A 16,523-nucleotide genomic window follows, 5' to 3' on the forward strand; every position below is an offset into this window, starting at 1 on the left:
ACTGCTTGCTCTCCTTGTGACACAAGTACTTCTGAGGAACTTCGCAAGGGAAGACAGTTATGTTTTCTGGAAAATAGTTTATTGAGTGCTTGGGAATTAAAAACTACAAGGTTTTGCTTGCAGTTGCAGAAGCAAGAAAAAAGTTATACATAAATTAGTTATCTGATTTACTACCTATAGTGCTTCTGAAACCCTCATTTTAATCAGTCATTGCCTACCATGACCTTTACATTAATATCTGGCCCTTAAATTTATGTAGCAGAGTATTTATAGATTAAAAAGTGCCTTTCTATGGCAGTAAGATAATGATTATGAAAGCTGATGGAGATTTTCATTCTTTTCAAGTCCTTGCTTCTCACCTACACCCACTCAATTTTTCTGACTTAGGTGACTTTATTCCATACTCCACTGCAGGAATAAGAATGAAGTAACTCAGTCAGGGTAAAATTAGCCCCACTTGACCCGAAGCTTTAGTTGACTTAGATCAAATAAGGGGAGAGAGGGAAAAAAACCCCAAACCAGACAGTGATTACCGCAATTGCTCAAAACTACATTTGTTGTGTAGAATTTCCATTCCAAGTATTGTTTTCATCTTCTCCATCGTCTTGAGTCCTCAGTCTATATATTTTTCCTTCTTTTTTGAAGTCTTCCCCCCGCTTTTCCAATACTTGTTTCCTGACTGCTTGCCTAGGGTACAAATCACAGTGAGGTTTGACAGTTTCACTGGTAGCAATTACACAAGAGAAGTGAATGCAGTACACAAATCACGCACCCTTCCTTCCCTCATCCCAAGTAATGGTTTTCTTCAGCCCTTTGGTTCCTTGGGAAGCAATGCTCAGATGAAAATATGTCATTTAGCAGTCAGACAAACTGACAGAATCTCCCTTCTCCTGGATGGTACTTGTCACTGAAGTGATAGGTGGCTGCTTCATGTGAAACAGCCCAGCAGCTCTCCTGGTACAGGGGAGGGCTCACTGTCTAGGCAATACCAAACCGGAACTGTCAAAATCAGCCTTCAGTTGCTTGAGTTTCTTGTACAACCATACCATAACAATTCAACATCCAATGTCAAAGTTTTTATCTTCCAAACACTATCAGCTGAAGCGAAGCCCACATTTGTCATTGCAGCTGAATTCCCTATTCATAAATGAATGCAAGGCAATGCCTTTTCTACTCTGTAATTGGAAATCGAAGCAAACAATAAGGAGCTTGCTTAATCACACACGTAAAAGCCAAGAAACCCTGGCCAGAGCTGCCATGCAGTTTACCAGACACCAGGTTATCCCTTTTAAGCAGGTGGAAGGGTGGTGACCAGAAACTATACGGAGAGGGCAGCGGTTAAGAGACACATACAGTTTAGTGAGACAGATACAGTTTAGTTCCCCACTGCAGTATGAGAACAATTCCAGCGAGCAGTTTGAGAAATAGCCACCTTTGACAGTTTTGATTACCTGCTTTGCTCAATGCTGCTGGATGCTGAAGGATTGGGATGGTCTGGCTGATGAGCTGACCTCACAGCAGACTGTGAAGGGGGTGGACTTGTAAACAGGAAGTTGCTAATAAATCTCCAAACCGCTAAGAGGGGATAAAGTATTGTGCCCAAGAACTTCCAGAGATCACCGCCTGATGCCTGAACCACAGAAGTAGCAGGTCTTCCCGCCTGGTCACCAACACATAAAGCAAGCTTGTCAGATATTAAAATCGTGTTCTTGTAGACAGAGTATTTCATCCATAACTTAGAAGCAGCTCAGCAGACACAAGAGAACTCTGGTTACACATTAGACAAATATCTATGCCACTGCTTATCTGCTTCAGAAAAAGTCCTCCTCCAATTTAGTTCTGACAAAAATTAAAAGTAATTTTGCAATCTGTCTTGGACACAGAAAACACCAAAATTCAAGCCAGATATTATCATGGCCGACCATAAGCAAATATACAGCTACAGTACTGCTGCTTGTAAGAAAATGAGAATCAAACCAACCAAAGCCCAACACCTACCGGCAGCAACACAACTGAAGCACTGGGTGCTAACTCTAGTTCCAGTAACGTCTTTCCATAATCTTCTTTGGTAAACTCCCTTCTGGGAAACATCGTTGCCAGTGAAAAACTGCCATAAGCATTACCAACCGTCTGTGAAAATACAAAGAAACCTTTTTATTTGTAACAGTTCACTTTCAAACAATTACAGATCTGCCAGTTGAGTTAGCTTGCCAAGAGTTGTATACCAAACTATCAATCATCTTCATATAGAGCAATGAAGGATTTTCCATATCCTGCTACCTTACTGACAATATGCTGCGGTGATACAAAGGCAGCTGGTGGCACTAGAGAAGACTGCTACCAAACCCCCCTTCAAATAAATAAAAAAGGGAAGCAGTAGACGACAATTCCACCATGATCAACAGCTAGCTGATGCCACACCAAGCTGTAACCAGCACGTAGCTGAGAAAACAAAACACCAACTTACCTGTGCAGCAAACTGCCTTGCTTCTTCTAGCCGTGCTTCAGATGGGAACTGGTTAGTAAAGGAAGATCCATCCGGAAGGCGGAACTGAATCCTGGCTATTGCACTGCAGGACACATATCGGAGACAGTCAGCAAATGAACAATTACAGACAAATGCTCCTGGGGCTTTAGCTTGGTAGTACAGAAGTGTGGAAGAGAGGGACGGCCATCCTGCTTATGGCAGTGCAGATGGATTTTAAGTTTGGATCCACAGTTGATAACCGCCTGCCTGTATCTCACAATTCATCTCCTCTGGTTCTTAATCAGAGTCCAAGGCTCATCACCACTCAAACAAGATTATTTACAGTAATCTTGTTTGATTACTGTAAATGAGTAAGTTAACAAAATATAAGCCATCTTTTGTTTGTGTAGTCTCTATTACTTTTGATCCTTTTTTCCCAAGAGGTTGTACTATGAGGGCACAGATGTTTAGGCTGGCTTTGTAAGTAATTCTATACTCAACTAGCTATGGCCCAGCATCACTGTTTGGGTTTCAACGAAACCCATGCTTGCTCCCTGTTCTGGGCAGTACTAGACTCATAGTGGCTCCACAACTCCACATAAGGCCTCTTCTAATAGGTTAGAATATTTCTTAAATCAGTAGTGTTGAGTAAAGCAGGAGACAGCTCCGACACAAAGAGCTGTGAATCCAAGCCAATTGCGCACACAGCCATGGTTGGCACCATGCACCCCAGTGCAGTTCTGACATTGTCTCATCATTCTGTCTAGTCATCATCTACCACATTCCCACTGTACCTTGCTTCCCACCAAGCCCCATTATACCTGGTATTTACATCAAAGATCAGATAGAAAAAGCTCTTACCTAACTAAAATAACACACAAGGAAACTGGTTAGTGTTTCATAATTAGGGGTGAAGGATGAAAGTTATCAGAGAACAGAATATTCAAGTAAACAGCTACAAATAAATATTATAAAAGAAAGTCAACTTTTTATGTCACTAGTTAAACAGTTCAACATGGCATCCATAAGAGATTAGAATATATATGAAATCTCTTAAAAGTTTAAGTTTCTTTACTTCTTTCCCCCAAAACATACACTTCAGCCTCTACAGCAACTCACCTTCGCTCCTTTTGAGATGCTTCTTTTCTGGCCTCTATTTCAGCCTGCCTAGCCTGAAGAGCTGCAGCTTTTGCAGCTTCTGCTTCTTCCTTTGATTTTGCAAAGCGAGCTGCTCTCTCAGCACGATCCTGTGAAAGGACCAAACAGAAACCTTAACTTTTACCAGAAATTGTTGTTTAAAATCATTAAAACAGAGAGCTATGAACTGTACTCAGCACCCAACTACACAGACATAAGCAGGCCATATGGAGAAAAGACAGTAGTGCTGCAAAGAATCATCCACTGCCAAACTTCACAATCTTGTGCAGTTAGCCCAGATGACACGCTTTTCAGTGAGTCACTTTCCATTACTGGATTATCTTCCCATGCAAGTTCAACAGACAGTGAAGAGAAAGGGAAAAGTCTTACAACAAGTTACATAATTACAATTCTAAGTGTTCTAGGCCAAAACCCCATAAGGAGGGGGGATTTAACTGTTTACATCCATATATACATACACACATATATACAAACTTAGAAAATAATCCTCCCCACCATTTTGAGATGAGTGTTCTTCTGCATGTTCCACCATTAAATATTCTCTGTGCTTCTGTTCTAGAACCATGCTTAAACTGCAATTGTTTTTATGTTTAAATGATAATTCCCAAGCAACATGACAGAAAAGTTGGTATGTTCGTTCAGATGGATGAGTATGAAAGCAGAAGTTTCATTTTATCCATGGGAAATGCTACATAAGTCTCAAACACATAAATGGTTACAATACAAAGCCACAGGACTCCAAATAGAAAAATGGACAAATTTTCATCAAATGAGAAAATTTATCGGTTTAGTACACTGGTGGCCCAGTAACAAGCTATCCTCCAGAATGAAAAATTTACCATTGCAATCTGTTGTCTTATACGCTCTCTCGCAGCCTTGTCTTCTGCCTTTTCTCTGTTCCTTTCCTCTAACATACGTTTTGTCAATTCTTCTTCCTGCCGCCTTTTGTACTCCAACATTTCTTTCCCAGTTTTTCTCCGTTCAATTTCTTTCTTAATTTCTTTCTGAATAAACAACAGAGACATAAGAACTGGACCACAAAATTGGCTCAGACGAGAGTAAGATGAGACTGAACTACATTTGTTTAAAAAGGAATTAAGCATTTATTCAAATAAGGGTATAAAAAAAATAGCAAGTGGCTTTACACTTTTGTTTTACCTGTTCTTCTTCTTTCCTTTTCTCTTCTCGTCTTTCTTCAAGCTTTTTTGTTATTCTAGATTTAAGAATTAAGTGAAAATTCTTAAAATTGCAGTATCTTATTAACATTTTAAAATGTTAGTAAAGCATTTGCAAACACAGAACAACAGAAAACATGAAAACGAACATGGACTGTAATGTGGTGCTAATATCTAGTGTAACAGTAACGATTCGTTCACATGCCAGTGTACCATCCATAAAAAGATGAGGTGGTGATCATCACCAGACCACCACCTAGTTTCCAACTCTTAATAAGGTCTAATGTATTCCTTCTGTCCTTTTCCACTCCATAAAGGAAGAATCTTACATATTCTTACTGTTGAACCAACTTGTAAGACACACAATAAGCAAGTACTACTCATGATCTGTGGTAACAGAAACACTAAATCTTTATCTCTTCTTAGCTATTTAAGCCATCTGGTTTCTTCTGCACATCGCTTCCTAAAATGGAAGTAATATATACTGTTGACATAGTTGCACATGCATCTGTCTCATCTATCCAGAAAGGCCCCTTAGAATAAGGATTAACTTAAACTATAGCAATTTACAACATATTTTAAGCCTGGGGAAAGGGCAGGGATGACCAAACAACATGAGAAGTCAGATAATCAGAGAAATTTTGTTGTGCTTTTTTAAAAAGAACATGGGAATTACCAGGGAGCTTTGCCTCTTTTTTCCCCTAAAAGAAATGCTGTAGATACATGCGAATATGGCATAATTTAAGATTAATGCAGATTTTAGAAGGGAACTTAGGTATTTATATTAAAAGACTCCATTTTCTTATCAGCTGTAAGTAAAATCTACACTTAATTTCAGTTTTCATTTAGACAATAAGCATGAAAAAGTTTTAAAATAAAGATTATTTATACTGCTAAACCAATTTACTAAGTATATGCTACTGGGTTTAGATAGGATATTACAAATAGTGTCAGTCTTACAGATGCTGAAAAACAAGTTTATACACAAGGTCTTAAAAAGTCTATTCAAAACCCATCAATTTAACAAACGAACCATGTATCAAACTGGATGTTTCTGGTCACTATACTTTAAAATACTAGAACTAGCATTGCTCATCTGACCTCATTACTGTTCACTGATCAAAAAGTCTCAGAATAGGATTCATCTGGCTTTTTCAATATTCCAGACTACAAGCAGTCACGAAATTAGGCAAGACGAAAGAAATAAGGTATCTGTACAACTCTGTACAAAACGTAGGTTAGCACTTCATTACGCCTGTTTTGAGTGCTTTCAGTTCAATGTTCTCAGTCATTCAAATATCTGCAGCAAGCATATTGCCTGTATTGAAGTTACTTTGAAGGTGAACATGTATAGTTTTCCACATTACCTCTTTATTTCAGAGTATGTGAAAAATGACAGTAATTTAAAAGATGGTTTTGTATCAACCCTAGTATTGTCACAGACGTCTAAAGAAAAATAGGGCCACATAAATGTTTGTTGGATTATAACAGAATAAGCACCTAAAATCCAAATACAATACATTAGGAAGTCTGCAAAAGAAGACTTACCTTTCCACTTTGAGCGCAAGATCATTCACAGGCTGAGCATCACTCACTTGCTCATCTGAAGAATTACTTGCTTCCTGGCTTGCTTGATCTGAATTTGCTCCATCTTCAAGTGATTTCCAAGAAAGTAATGCGCAAGAGGAAAAAATAAAAAGAAGGTCTACTTCTTAACACAAACTATTAAGCAACTTGGATATCTCAAGGAGATAGGAGGTTCTGCTCTTTAGACTTCCCAATTCCACTCAATATATTCCCTTCATATACTATCATAAAACAACTTAGGAAAACTATTTCAAACGCAAATTAGCTAGCATTTGGGTAAAAATACTAACCATTACTAGCAGGAGGTCTCATTGTCTCAGATGTAGCAGACTCAGGGGAGTCACAAGGCTCTGCTGCTCTGGATTGTGTGTTTTCTGGAGCACCATCAGATTGAGAGGAGGGACAGGGAGCAGACGACTGACTTCCATTTTCCAAAAGCTGCCCTTTTACTGTGTGCATCTAAGAAATTGGGGGAAAAACCCAACATTATGAAACTTTGAATGTTTTCCACCGATTCAAAGGCCAAGACTTAACTATTTTTAGAGAATCGGTCCTATTTAAAACTAAAATTATCACATAGAGTATGATGCAAGCATGCATTTAATATTTTTTCCTAATTTTAGTCTTACACTTGAAATCAAATTGATAAAATGATCTACATTTACATAATGTTACATAGCATAATTTTATAAATCCTCATTACAAAACAGTATTACAAAACCAAGTATGAACTGAAAGAGTAATCAGTATGTCATTCCAGTTTAGAGTTCCTGACATATTTCTTCAATGCCGTAGGTGTTACACAGATGATCTAAAACAATCTGTGAAACAAAACAACATAGCACTTCCACGTGGTGCTTTCAAACCTCTTCAATTTGTGTACTGAATTTAAGTGTGCAGGTTTTGCTGTTGGAAGGACATAGAACCAGCAATCTGTACTTCCCCAAAGCACATGTGAAGGGCCAGCGACATCTTCTATCTGGAGCATGTGAGCACACCCAACTTGGTCTGAACGATCCAGTCTGTTAGCAAGTGTTACCTGTTTAACTTTATGGATTCTTGTAACGAGCTCTTCAACAGAAATGCTGCCAGCAATTACTTCCAAAGGGATTCCATTGTCTCCTATAAAAAAACTGGATGGAACACACACTACAGGATCTGCACAGCAACAGTTAAGGGCAACAAACGACCAAACTTTATAAAGTGACTTTAAAAGAAAAAGCAAGAGTCCTTCCTACAGAAGCTTCTAGCCCAATATTTTATCTCCACCTGGTCACCAGTAGTCAGTACCAAGGGAGGAAGAAAAAAGGACACTAACAAAAACACTGGAAAACATTACATAAACTGATTGGTATTTCTTCTTTTCTTTGTAATGGTTTAAGCCAAAATATTTTTCTCCAACACACATATATCCTACAACTGCTTATGTTGCAACTTGGAAGATTTTGTCTTAGTATGAGACATCTTATGTAGACAGTAATGAATTCTTTACATCATTAAATTAAGAAAATCCAGTTAAGATACTAAATTCCCTTTCTCAGCATCATACAGGATTCCTGAGCTATATGCAGCAACCTACTTAAGGCAGGCATTCACCTAACTTCATACCTCTGTACCTGATAGAACTCAGTCCACTACCTGTTCTTCCTCCTCTTTAATTCTGAACTCCAGCTAATAATTTATACATTGCTTGTTTTCTAATGCTGATTAGTAATACCAAAGGGTTAACTTGTTTACATAAAGCTTTGAATAATCTTCTATTTGGAGAATTACATAGGATTAACATTAAACCCCCTCCCAACTTGTTCGCTTTCTCTAAGAACTGACAGGAAGCTGAATGCATAGATGGTATCTTTTAACTACACTGTTTATTGCATTTTTTTGTGCTGTAAGAAGCGGTTTTAATGTCATTGCTTGTAAATACTTGTCTCAAGAACGGTATTAACTTGTAAAGAGCAATTATCTGTAATCATAATGTAGCATCTAAACTGATCTCAAAGGATACAAATTTGAGAAAACTGCAGGCATGCTTCACTGTTTAAAAGAAAAGATTCATTTATGAGGAGCAATCACTTCGCAACAACTTCAGATTAAGTCTTTCATCATAAAAATAACTGTCCTACTACCACACACAAAACTATTTAAGTACTTGAGAGAACACTAAAACCAAATTTGCATTGCATCTTCTCATTAACATTTTGCATAAGTGTTCACATGGTGACAATCCCTGGTTATCACAGTTGACTACATAAGATTTAGGGAAACAGTGCTAAGAAGCAACTCAGGAAAAAATATCTGGTCTGTGGAGTGCAAGTAATATAGTAAGTCTAATAAAATGTCTGTAGAGCATTTCAAAGTAATACCATTTTCAGAAATGTCAATGCATTTTCTGCACATGGACTGGAACGCTTAAATGTAACAAAAATAGCTCAGTAATTTACCTAGGAACTTCAATGCTTCTCTATTCTATGTGTTACAAGAGAAACAAACACATTTTCTCTTGGGCTTTACAGATTTTTCTCTTTCTGAATTCATGAGAGTTTTAAAACCCATTATGTAACTTGGCAAACCAGGAACTGCCTCAAGAGTACTAACATTTTGATTCTAGCTTTTTTACATAACTTTTGTGTCTCTTCCTGTTGCAAAAGGACAACCTCAAGCATTCTTTTACTGGTACTGAAATACAGTCTGACATACACAATGAATATTCTGCAGAACACAACAGTAAGTTTTGAAATTTGGAATTTTCTCAGGTTCTTGTGGCTCCAGGAGTACTGAATTCACTTATGTTCTGGAATCTTTTATTTAGACTACCTCCAGATCAGGCTGAGGACTTCAAAAGCCTCTTATTCCCATCATCATCAATGAAAGACTGTGCAAGAGACAGAATTAGGATAGGATCAAACCTTTTGGTGTCAATTTTAATAGCAACAAAACCATCTGAGGCAGCTTCAGTCACCTTCTCATCTTCCCACCTTGCAGCCATCTCAGTAGATTGTTCATCCTCACCTGGAAGATACAGCACACATGTGAAGCTAAGCCCACCAGAAATTACTGGTTTTGGTCTGATTTTAGCTTTGCTTGAATTGCTTGAAATCACCTCGGAAAGACAATTATTTTCAAATCAGTTGGGTGGGGTTTTTTATATAACCTGGAGCCAATTCACTCCAGCTGATTCACCTCACTAGCAGGCCCAAACCCTAAAATACCAAAAATCCTTCCAAGCCAGCAAGCATGGAGCTTTTGCAGTAATTCAACTACATGGTAAGCTGGTCCAAGGGAGCAGAAGCAACCGGACCACACAGATAGAACAGCAACAGAGGAACTGGAGGTGATGGCAAGTCCAAAGATTGGCTTGACTGCATCATCTCACTGCACAACTACCAAAGGACCTCACTTTCATGTTGTAGGGAGTATGCTTATGCTTTAGTGTTGTGCTTCAGATTACTCTCATTATATGCAAGGAGATCCCACGGCAGAGGAAACCATTGCTTCTCCCCGGAACTAAGCTTGCCCTGCTAACATGCTAAAACTATCCACTGCTTACCTCTCATTATAAATTTAATTACAGCTGCTAATAGGTAAAACTATATTTCTTTTTCCTTGTAAATACATAATTCAGCACAAGGTTTTACAGTTTGATGGTGTTAAAAAAAAAAAAAAACAAACAACAAAACCAAACAAACCAATCACAAACCAAACCCATTTATTTGCCGGATTATTTCTAACTTGGCTTTGTATTCCAGTTCCTAACATGAACGGCAGCAGTAGGTGGGTAGGAAAAGGAGTGAGGAGCACAGAGGATCAAGAATCACAGAAGAAGAAGAGGTACTCAAGAAAGAAAAGCTGGAAAGGTGCTCTGAGGCCACAGATTCAGACGTGTTATTTCAATCAGATGAAACACATCAATCATATGTTTATCTTCCAAAGCACCAGTTTAGTTAGGATGTGGGTTAGTGAATATTCTGATGATTAACCATCTTTCGACAGTAAACTGGCCCGCAACCCCTAGTTTATCTTCAATCTGTATTAATTCCTAGCAGCTTGGAATGAACTGTACTCTTGAAGAATGTGAGTCACAAGTATAGAAGTACAGTAGTCCATTATTCAATAACAACAACAAACCATTTGTTTGTTTTATCACAGTTGCCATTTTGCACAGGATTTTTCTCTTGTTATAGATCAGGAGTCACACATGGAGTCCTCTGGTGAAGCACTGCTGCCTTAAGGCCACAACTGGCCACAATGCTTCTCAGAGAGACGTGTATCAGAAATATACCAATTTTGGAAAAGCGCTTTACTACCATATGTGTTGATTTTCCCTGGAAGTACTGGAGCAAGTAAGAAAGTACTGATCTCTACTACTACTATTCTAATAAGTAAATATTTAGGATATTTTATGTAGGAACCTTTGCTCCACCTTCAAGTGCAATGCTTCCAACTGTGGCCAAGGGATGCAGCTGTTCTGCCATGCGTGGTTGGGCCTCCTCCGCCATTTCCATGCTCACAGACAGCTGCTTCACTACACACATTTTCAAGAGGACATGTGCTCATCCGATTAGGCTACTAAAAATATCTAAATACCTGGCGAACACTAACTTCTCCATACAAACAACTGCAGTAGAAGAATGTTGGAAAACACGAACAGTTCAGAGACTGTTCACAGTACAGTCAGAGAGATGTGACCCATGAATGAAAATGCTGACAACTCACATTTTATAAAGGTCTGTGCCATGAAGCAGTTTAATATTGTGACTGCCCACAGAATACTTGCTTATTCTCATACACCTTTTTGGTTTGATAACCCTTTCTCATTTGTGGGTTAAGGTTCATCTGTTACAGTTTTGTAGTAGTAATTGTATCCTGAAATGACCACTGCCAGGTCACAGGAAAAGCAGCAGGAAAGTCAAGAGGTCAAGGTGAACAGAACCTGACATAATTCATAATTCTGCTAAACACTGAGTGATCGCAACTGCCTCAGAATTCTAGTTCCCAAGATTCTCGGTTTCTTATGTTTCTCAAACAAAAGCACTGCTTTAGCGGACAGACCTGTACACAATTCGCAGTCATACTTGCTTATCTCTTAAATTTGGTTAGGTAAATTTACATATCCCATGAATTCAGCAGGATCTTTAATACACTTACACAACTGCATCACCAGAGTATGCTGTGAAGGTTTTAAAAACAGAACTACAAAAATGTTAGGATTATAGCTGCAAACAAAAATGTTAAAGAAAAAACCTGGTTGAACAACACGCAATTGTAGTCACAAACACCACCTTATTGTTAAGATAAATAGCCACATTAGTCCTTGCTTGACTGGAAAATATTCTAGGATCAGAAAAATTACCCAGATTTTAATTTCCTAATGTTTGTTTAGACAAGTGCAGTGAAGAGGGACAGGCAGATGGTAGTAGAAACCAAACATTATTCAATAATCTGTCAAGGCTGATCTAATAGCTATCCTCCACTGTGGCCACCCTCAAATTACAGTTCATTTACATTTTCTGTGATTTTTTTTTTTTATTCATTTATCGTCCCCATACACATTACTGGACAAAGTGTACAAAACAAAACAGAAACACTGAGCACTTCCAAAAGCATGTTTTCCTGCTCAGAAAGCTGCCTTCAAATGCTTGTCTCCAATGTCTGTGGACAAGCGTGTAGTGCAGGGACTGAAAGTTACCCTCACCACCAGCTGTGCATTTTTAAACATGGATCTACCCAAACAACAAACCCCATCACTGCTGGCATAAAAATAGACTCTTCTTTCAGCACTCGACATCCTTCAGACACACCTGCTTCCACACATGGCGAGAAAGTGTGTTCTTGGGCTTCCCAATTCCCTTTCCCAGCAGGCATACCAGAACTGCTTGGTGACCAACTCCATCACAGCTCAGCTGCCCTGACCCCACTGTTCCTAGGGTGGACTAGAACTTGGCAGAACTTTCCAAATCTTTCATTTTGGAGATATGGCCACCCAAAGTAACACTCTCCCTTTTCCAGAGCTCATAAGATCAAACAAAACAAATCCTTACAGCATACTACATCATCAAAACTAGGTTACACTCCTGCAACCATAAATTTATCTCTGCTCTATATATCTATGTATTCCTACATCCACCTAGTCAACATCTAAGAGAAAAGACCGGATCTGTGTACAGTACTAGTTTAATAAAAGATATTGGAAATAAGTTATGAAGTGTAATTCTCAATCCCTGAAACATATGTATCAAGTTCAAAATACTCATAGGTATTGAGTTACTACTAAAAAAACCCTTGTGGTGGGTTGACTCTGGCTGGATTCCCGGTGCTCACCAAAGCTGCTCTACCACTGCTCTCCTCAGCTGGACAGGGGAGAGAAGATATAACAAAACACTGCGGATTGAGATAAGGACAAGGAGAGATCACTCACTAGTAACCATCACAAGGAAAACAAACTAGGCTTAGGGAAATTATTTAATTTACTAACAACCAAATCAGAGCAGGATAATGAGAAATAAAAACCAAATCTTAAACCCCTTCTTCCTGGGCTCAACTTCACTCCCAGATTCTCTACCTCCTCCCCTCTCAGTGGCGCAGGGAGACAGGGAATGGGGGTTGTGGTCAGTTCACCACAAATTCTCTGCTGCTCCTTCCTCCTCAGGGGGGTACTCCTCACGCTCTTCCCCTGCTCCAGCGTGGGGTCCCTCCCACAGGAGATAGTCCTCCATGGACTCCTCCAATGTGAGTCCTTCTCACAGGCTGCAGTTCTTAATGAACTGCTCCAGTGCGGGTCCCTTCCACAGGGTGCAGTCCTTCAGGAACAGACTGCTCCAGCATGGGTCCCCAGGAAGTTTCTTGGTTACCACATGGCTTTCCATTTAATTTATACAACATGCTACAATCATTTTATCATAGACTATGAAGGCAGAGAGCTATCAGGTAGACACTACAGATAAACACACTAACGCGTGTTTATTAAAAAGAAAAGTAAAATTAAAAAATCCAATGGTAAAAGGCTTTCACACCACAGCACCCACCTGCCATCATGATTCATGGGCTTTAAAGAGCTGTCTTAAAGCCTGCACACACCACTCCATCCTGTACACCATCAGCATGTTGTGGGCTGAGATGATCTTGATTTCCAGTGTTTACTATCCAGCAAAAAATACGGTTCTCCAAGTATAAGGAGAGTTGTGTCAACAAAGGGATTTAACTGCACTTTACTTTCCTGTTCACATCCCTTTGTTTGGGAGTTTGGAAGTGAACTTTTCTTTGAAGCCAAGTGAATCCCACGGTCCAATAATTCCTCAGGGAAAAACACCAGCCACACGTTTAGTGTAGGGTTTTTTTCATGAGGCATCTGAAAAACTTCAAGCCACGAGCACTTAAGGCAATAGTAAGAACTCAAGAACAACATACACAGGTACATAGAAACACAAGACGAAAGTTAAAAAGCCCATCTAATGTCCCCCCTTCCCTATCCTCATTTTTTCCAGACAGAAAGGCAACATACACAATGTGAGTTTCTATAGTTTTCAAATACCATTCATTTACAAAACACGCGCTATTGGTAAGCCAAAAGAACAAGGACACTGTGCACAAACAGCTGAGTAAGTTCCAGCAGTAAGACCTGAATGCAGGCTTATGCAAGGGTATAACGACGGGAAAAGCGAAACACGGGAGCAACAAATTCCACTGCCCTAGAGCGGTGCGTGAAGCCACAATATGCCACAACGGCAGGGCTAGGGAAGGAGCTGGGGCACCGCCACGGCGGGCCCCGCACCGCCGGGCCGGGCAGCAGGACTGGACCTGACACAGCAGAAATCACGGCTCGGCGGGAGGCGGGGAAGCAACAGCTGGCGAAGGCGCTGCGGGGCCTCCCGCAAGCTCCGCCCGGGGGCGAGCAGCGCCGGCTGACGGGGCCGCGGCGGGCTGACAGGGCCCACCCCGCGGGGAAAGCTGCGGGCCGCGGCAGGGGGCAGCGGGCGGGACGGAGCAGCACTCGACTCGGGCGCCGCCGCAGCCCGGGGCCGCCCCGGCCGGCCGCAGGGACGGCTCCGCAGGACAGAGGCCGACCTGAGCGGCGGCTGCTCCCGATCCCCTCCGGACCCGACCGTGTCAATGCGGAAGCGTGCAGGACCCGGCGCCCACCAGCATCCCCCGCCGCGGCCGGGCCGTACCTGACACGAACACGACGAAAACCGAGCTCCGCTGCTTGGCGGCGGCGATGGCGGCCGGGATGGACCCTCCGAACCACATCATGGTGCCGCCGGCCCCGGGCGCCGCTGCTCGCCGCCAGGCGCACGCGCAGCCCCACCGCCAACGGCTGGCCGCGCGCGTGCGCTGCGGGCCGCGGCCCGGCGTCCCCGTCAGATTGGCGCCTGCGCGCGGCTCGCGCCCGCCCTCCAGCACGCTCTGGGTGCGGCAGATGCGCCCCGGCCGGGCGCCATTTTGGCGCGTCGGCGCATCGCGCGTCCGCAGGGCGGCGGCGCTGCCGCCCCTGAGCTGTGCCCCTTCGCAAAATGGCGGAGGCGGGCTCGGGGCGGCGGCAGGGAGAAAGGCGTCTGCCAGGGCCTGCGAGGGCAGGGTAGCCGCAGTTAACCTGGCCTCAGTACCCACCCTGGGAAGGTCAACAGTGTGACAGCGAGGAAAAATGATGGGGAAGGTAACTGTTTGGCAGCGGTCCATGATAAATACGTAAAAAAGTAGAGTGTGGTGTGCACAGACCTTCCATGAGAGGGAGGAGGTGAGGCCAGGACACCCTCCATGCTCCCTGGTGAGTCAGGCTGTGTGAGGGACCGTGATGTCGACAGTGCAGCATTCACAGCACAACCTTAGCAGGGACAGAGCCTGCAAAGGCAGACAGCCTCTTTAGAATCATGACCCAGCTTGCGCCCAGGCAGCCAAGAAAGCCAGCAGCATCCTGGCCTGTATCAGTGATAGTGTGGCAGCAGGGCCAGGGCAGCAATCATCCCCCGGCACTGGGCACTGGTGAGGCCACAACTCAAATCCTGTGTTCAGGTCTGGGCCCCTCACTAAAAGAGAGACATTGAGATGCTGGAGCGGGTCCAGAAAAGGGCAACGAAGCTGGTGAAGGGTCTGGAGAATAAGTACATTTCACAGAAATGAGGACAGGAGGATTTCTTTCATGTGCTCTGATGATAACATTTTGGGAAGAATGCTGCACTGGAGCTTTTTCTGAAACACAGTTAGGTCTGTGACTCTCTATTCTGGGGGACTATTGAGGTAAATACTGTCAAACATCTGAAGGCCAAAAAATACTCAGTCTTGACCTGGAAAGCTTTTCACTGTTGTATTTTGTGTAACCTGGAGTTTAATTAGAACAAGGTCACTGGATGATGACAACTGAAAACCCTACAAAGCTATAGGAGAGACACAAATCAGTGTTAACAATATACAGAAATTATTTTACCCCTCAAGACGCAGCATATGGAAAACGTGTCACAGTAACCCTGCTCACTGGGTAAGCCTTGCATACACATACCACACTTCTGCATGTTTCTTCAAGAAGTAACCATCGGAAGACTACAGCTTTTCTGCCGAGATGGTATTATTTTTATATTTTCTTCATGGTACAAAACGGATTTAAGAACAGTGCAAAAGGTTGGATGTTATGAAATTAAACCATAAATTTTTTGTAGATGAACAAAAAATGTCTCTCATGCACGTGCACGTAGGGTAACAGGTTAGGTTATAATGTGCGTTAGTATCTTAACCTTTATGAAGAATTTGGATGTGTTGCACCAGTTCTTATGGTATTTCCAACAGCGGCAGTTTGCCTTTATTGCATCTCATCTGAAACCCAAAGTTGGAAGCTGAGGAGCATGAGAAGGGTGCCTTAAGTGCTGGCCACTGTATGTTTTGGAAATCATTCTGCAAGGACAGTTTTCAAAAATTTCTACACCTGACTTAAAGCCAGGAAGAATTTTTGTTTGAACATAAGAGAAGGGCTTACTAGTGACTGGGTGAGTAACTTCCGTGAGGGTGTATAATCTTTGACATAATCAGGAACTATTTATATTACAGCTCAAATAATTGCAGTTTTTAAAGTATAATTCTCTAATGGTAGGGTCACTCAGTGGCTGCTGTTATAAATAACCTGAGAGCCCTTAGTGCAGGTGTCTCTGGAA

General features: G+C 41.6%; 1 protein-coding gene across 4 annotated transcripts; it reads right to left on the reverse strand.

The window, feature by feature from the left end:
* Window positions 1–60: 60 nt before the first annotated feature.
* UBXN4 (UBX domain protein 4) lies at window positions 61–14,891 on the reverse strand. Of its 4 annotated transcripts, none has more exons than XM_030487903.1 (13): window positions 14,553–14,891; window positions 9,294–9,396; window positions 8,393–8,421; window positions 7,427–7,545; window positions 6,678–6,846; window positions 6,349–6,451; window positions 4,784–4,838; window positions 4,465–4,629; window positions 3,587–3,714; window positions 2,468–2,570; window positions 1,999–2,130; window positions 1,452–1,660; window positions 61–687 (listed from the first exon to the last, which is right to left on the reverse strand). In XM_030487903.1, exons 1-13 carry the CDS (start codon window positions 14,632–14,634, stop codon window positions 549–551), a joined length of 1,536 nt encoding a protein of 511 aa, XP_030343763.1. In that variant the 5' UTR covers window positions 14,635–14,891; the 3' UTR covers window positions 61–548. The 4 variants fall into 4 exon arrangements, with proteins under 4 accessions (XP_030343763.1, XP_030343766.1, XP_030343764.1 ...); XM_030487906.2 differs by having other exon boundaries at window positions 9,347–9,396; window positions 14,553–14,740; XM_030487904.1 differs by lacking the exon at window positions 14,553–14,891 and adding an exon at window positions 13,410–14,273.
* Between the last annotated feature and the right edge of the window lie 1,632 nt (window positions 14,892–16,523).

Source organism: Strigops habroptila, chromosome 5 (assembly GCF_004027225.2).
Source record: "Strigops habroptila isolate Jane chromosome 5, bStrHab1.2.pri, whole genome shotgun sequence".
NCBI classification, from domain to species: domain Eukaryota; kingdom Metazoa; phylum Chordata; class Aves; order Psittaciformes; family Psittacidae; genus Strigops; species Strigops habroptila.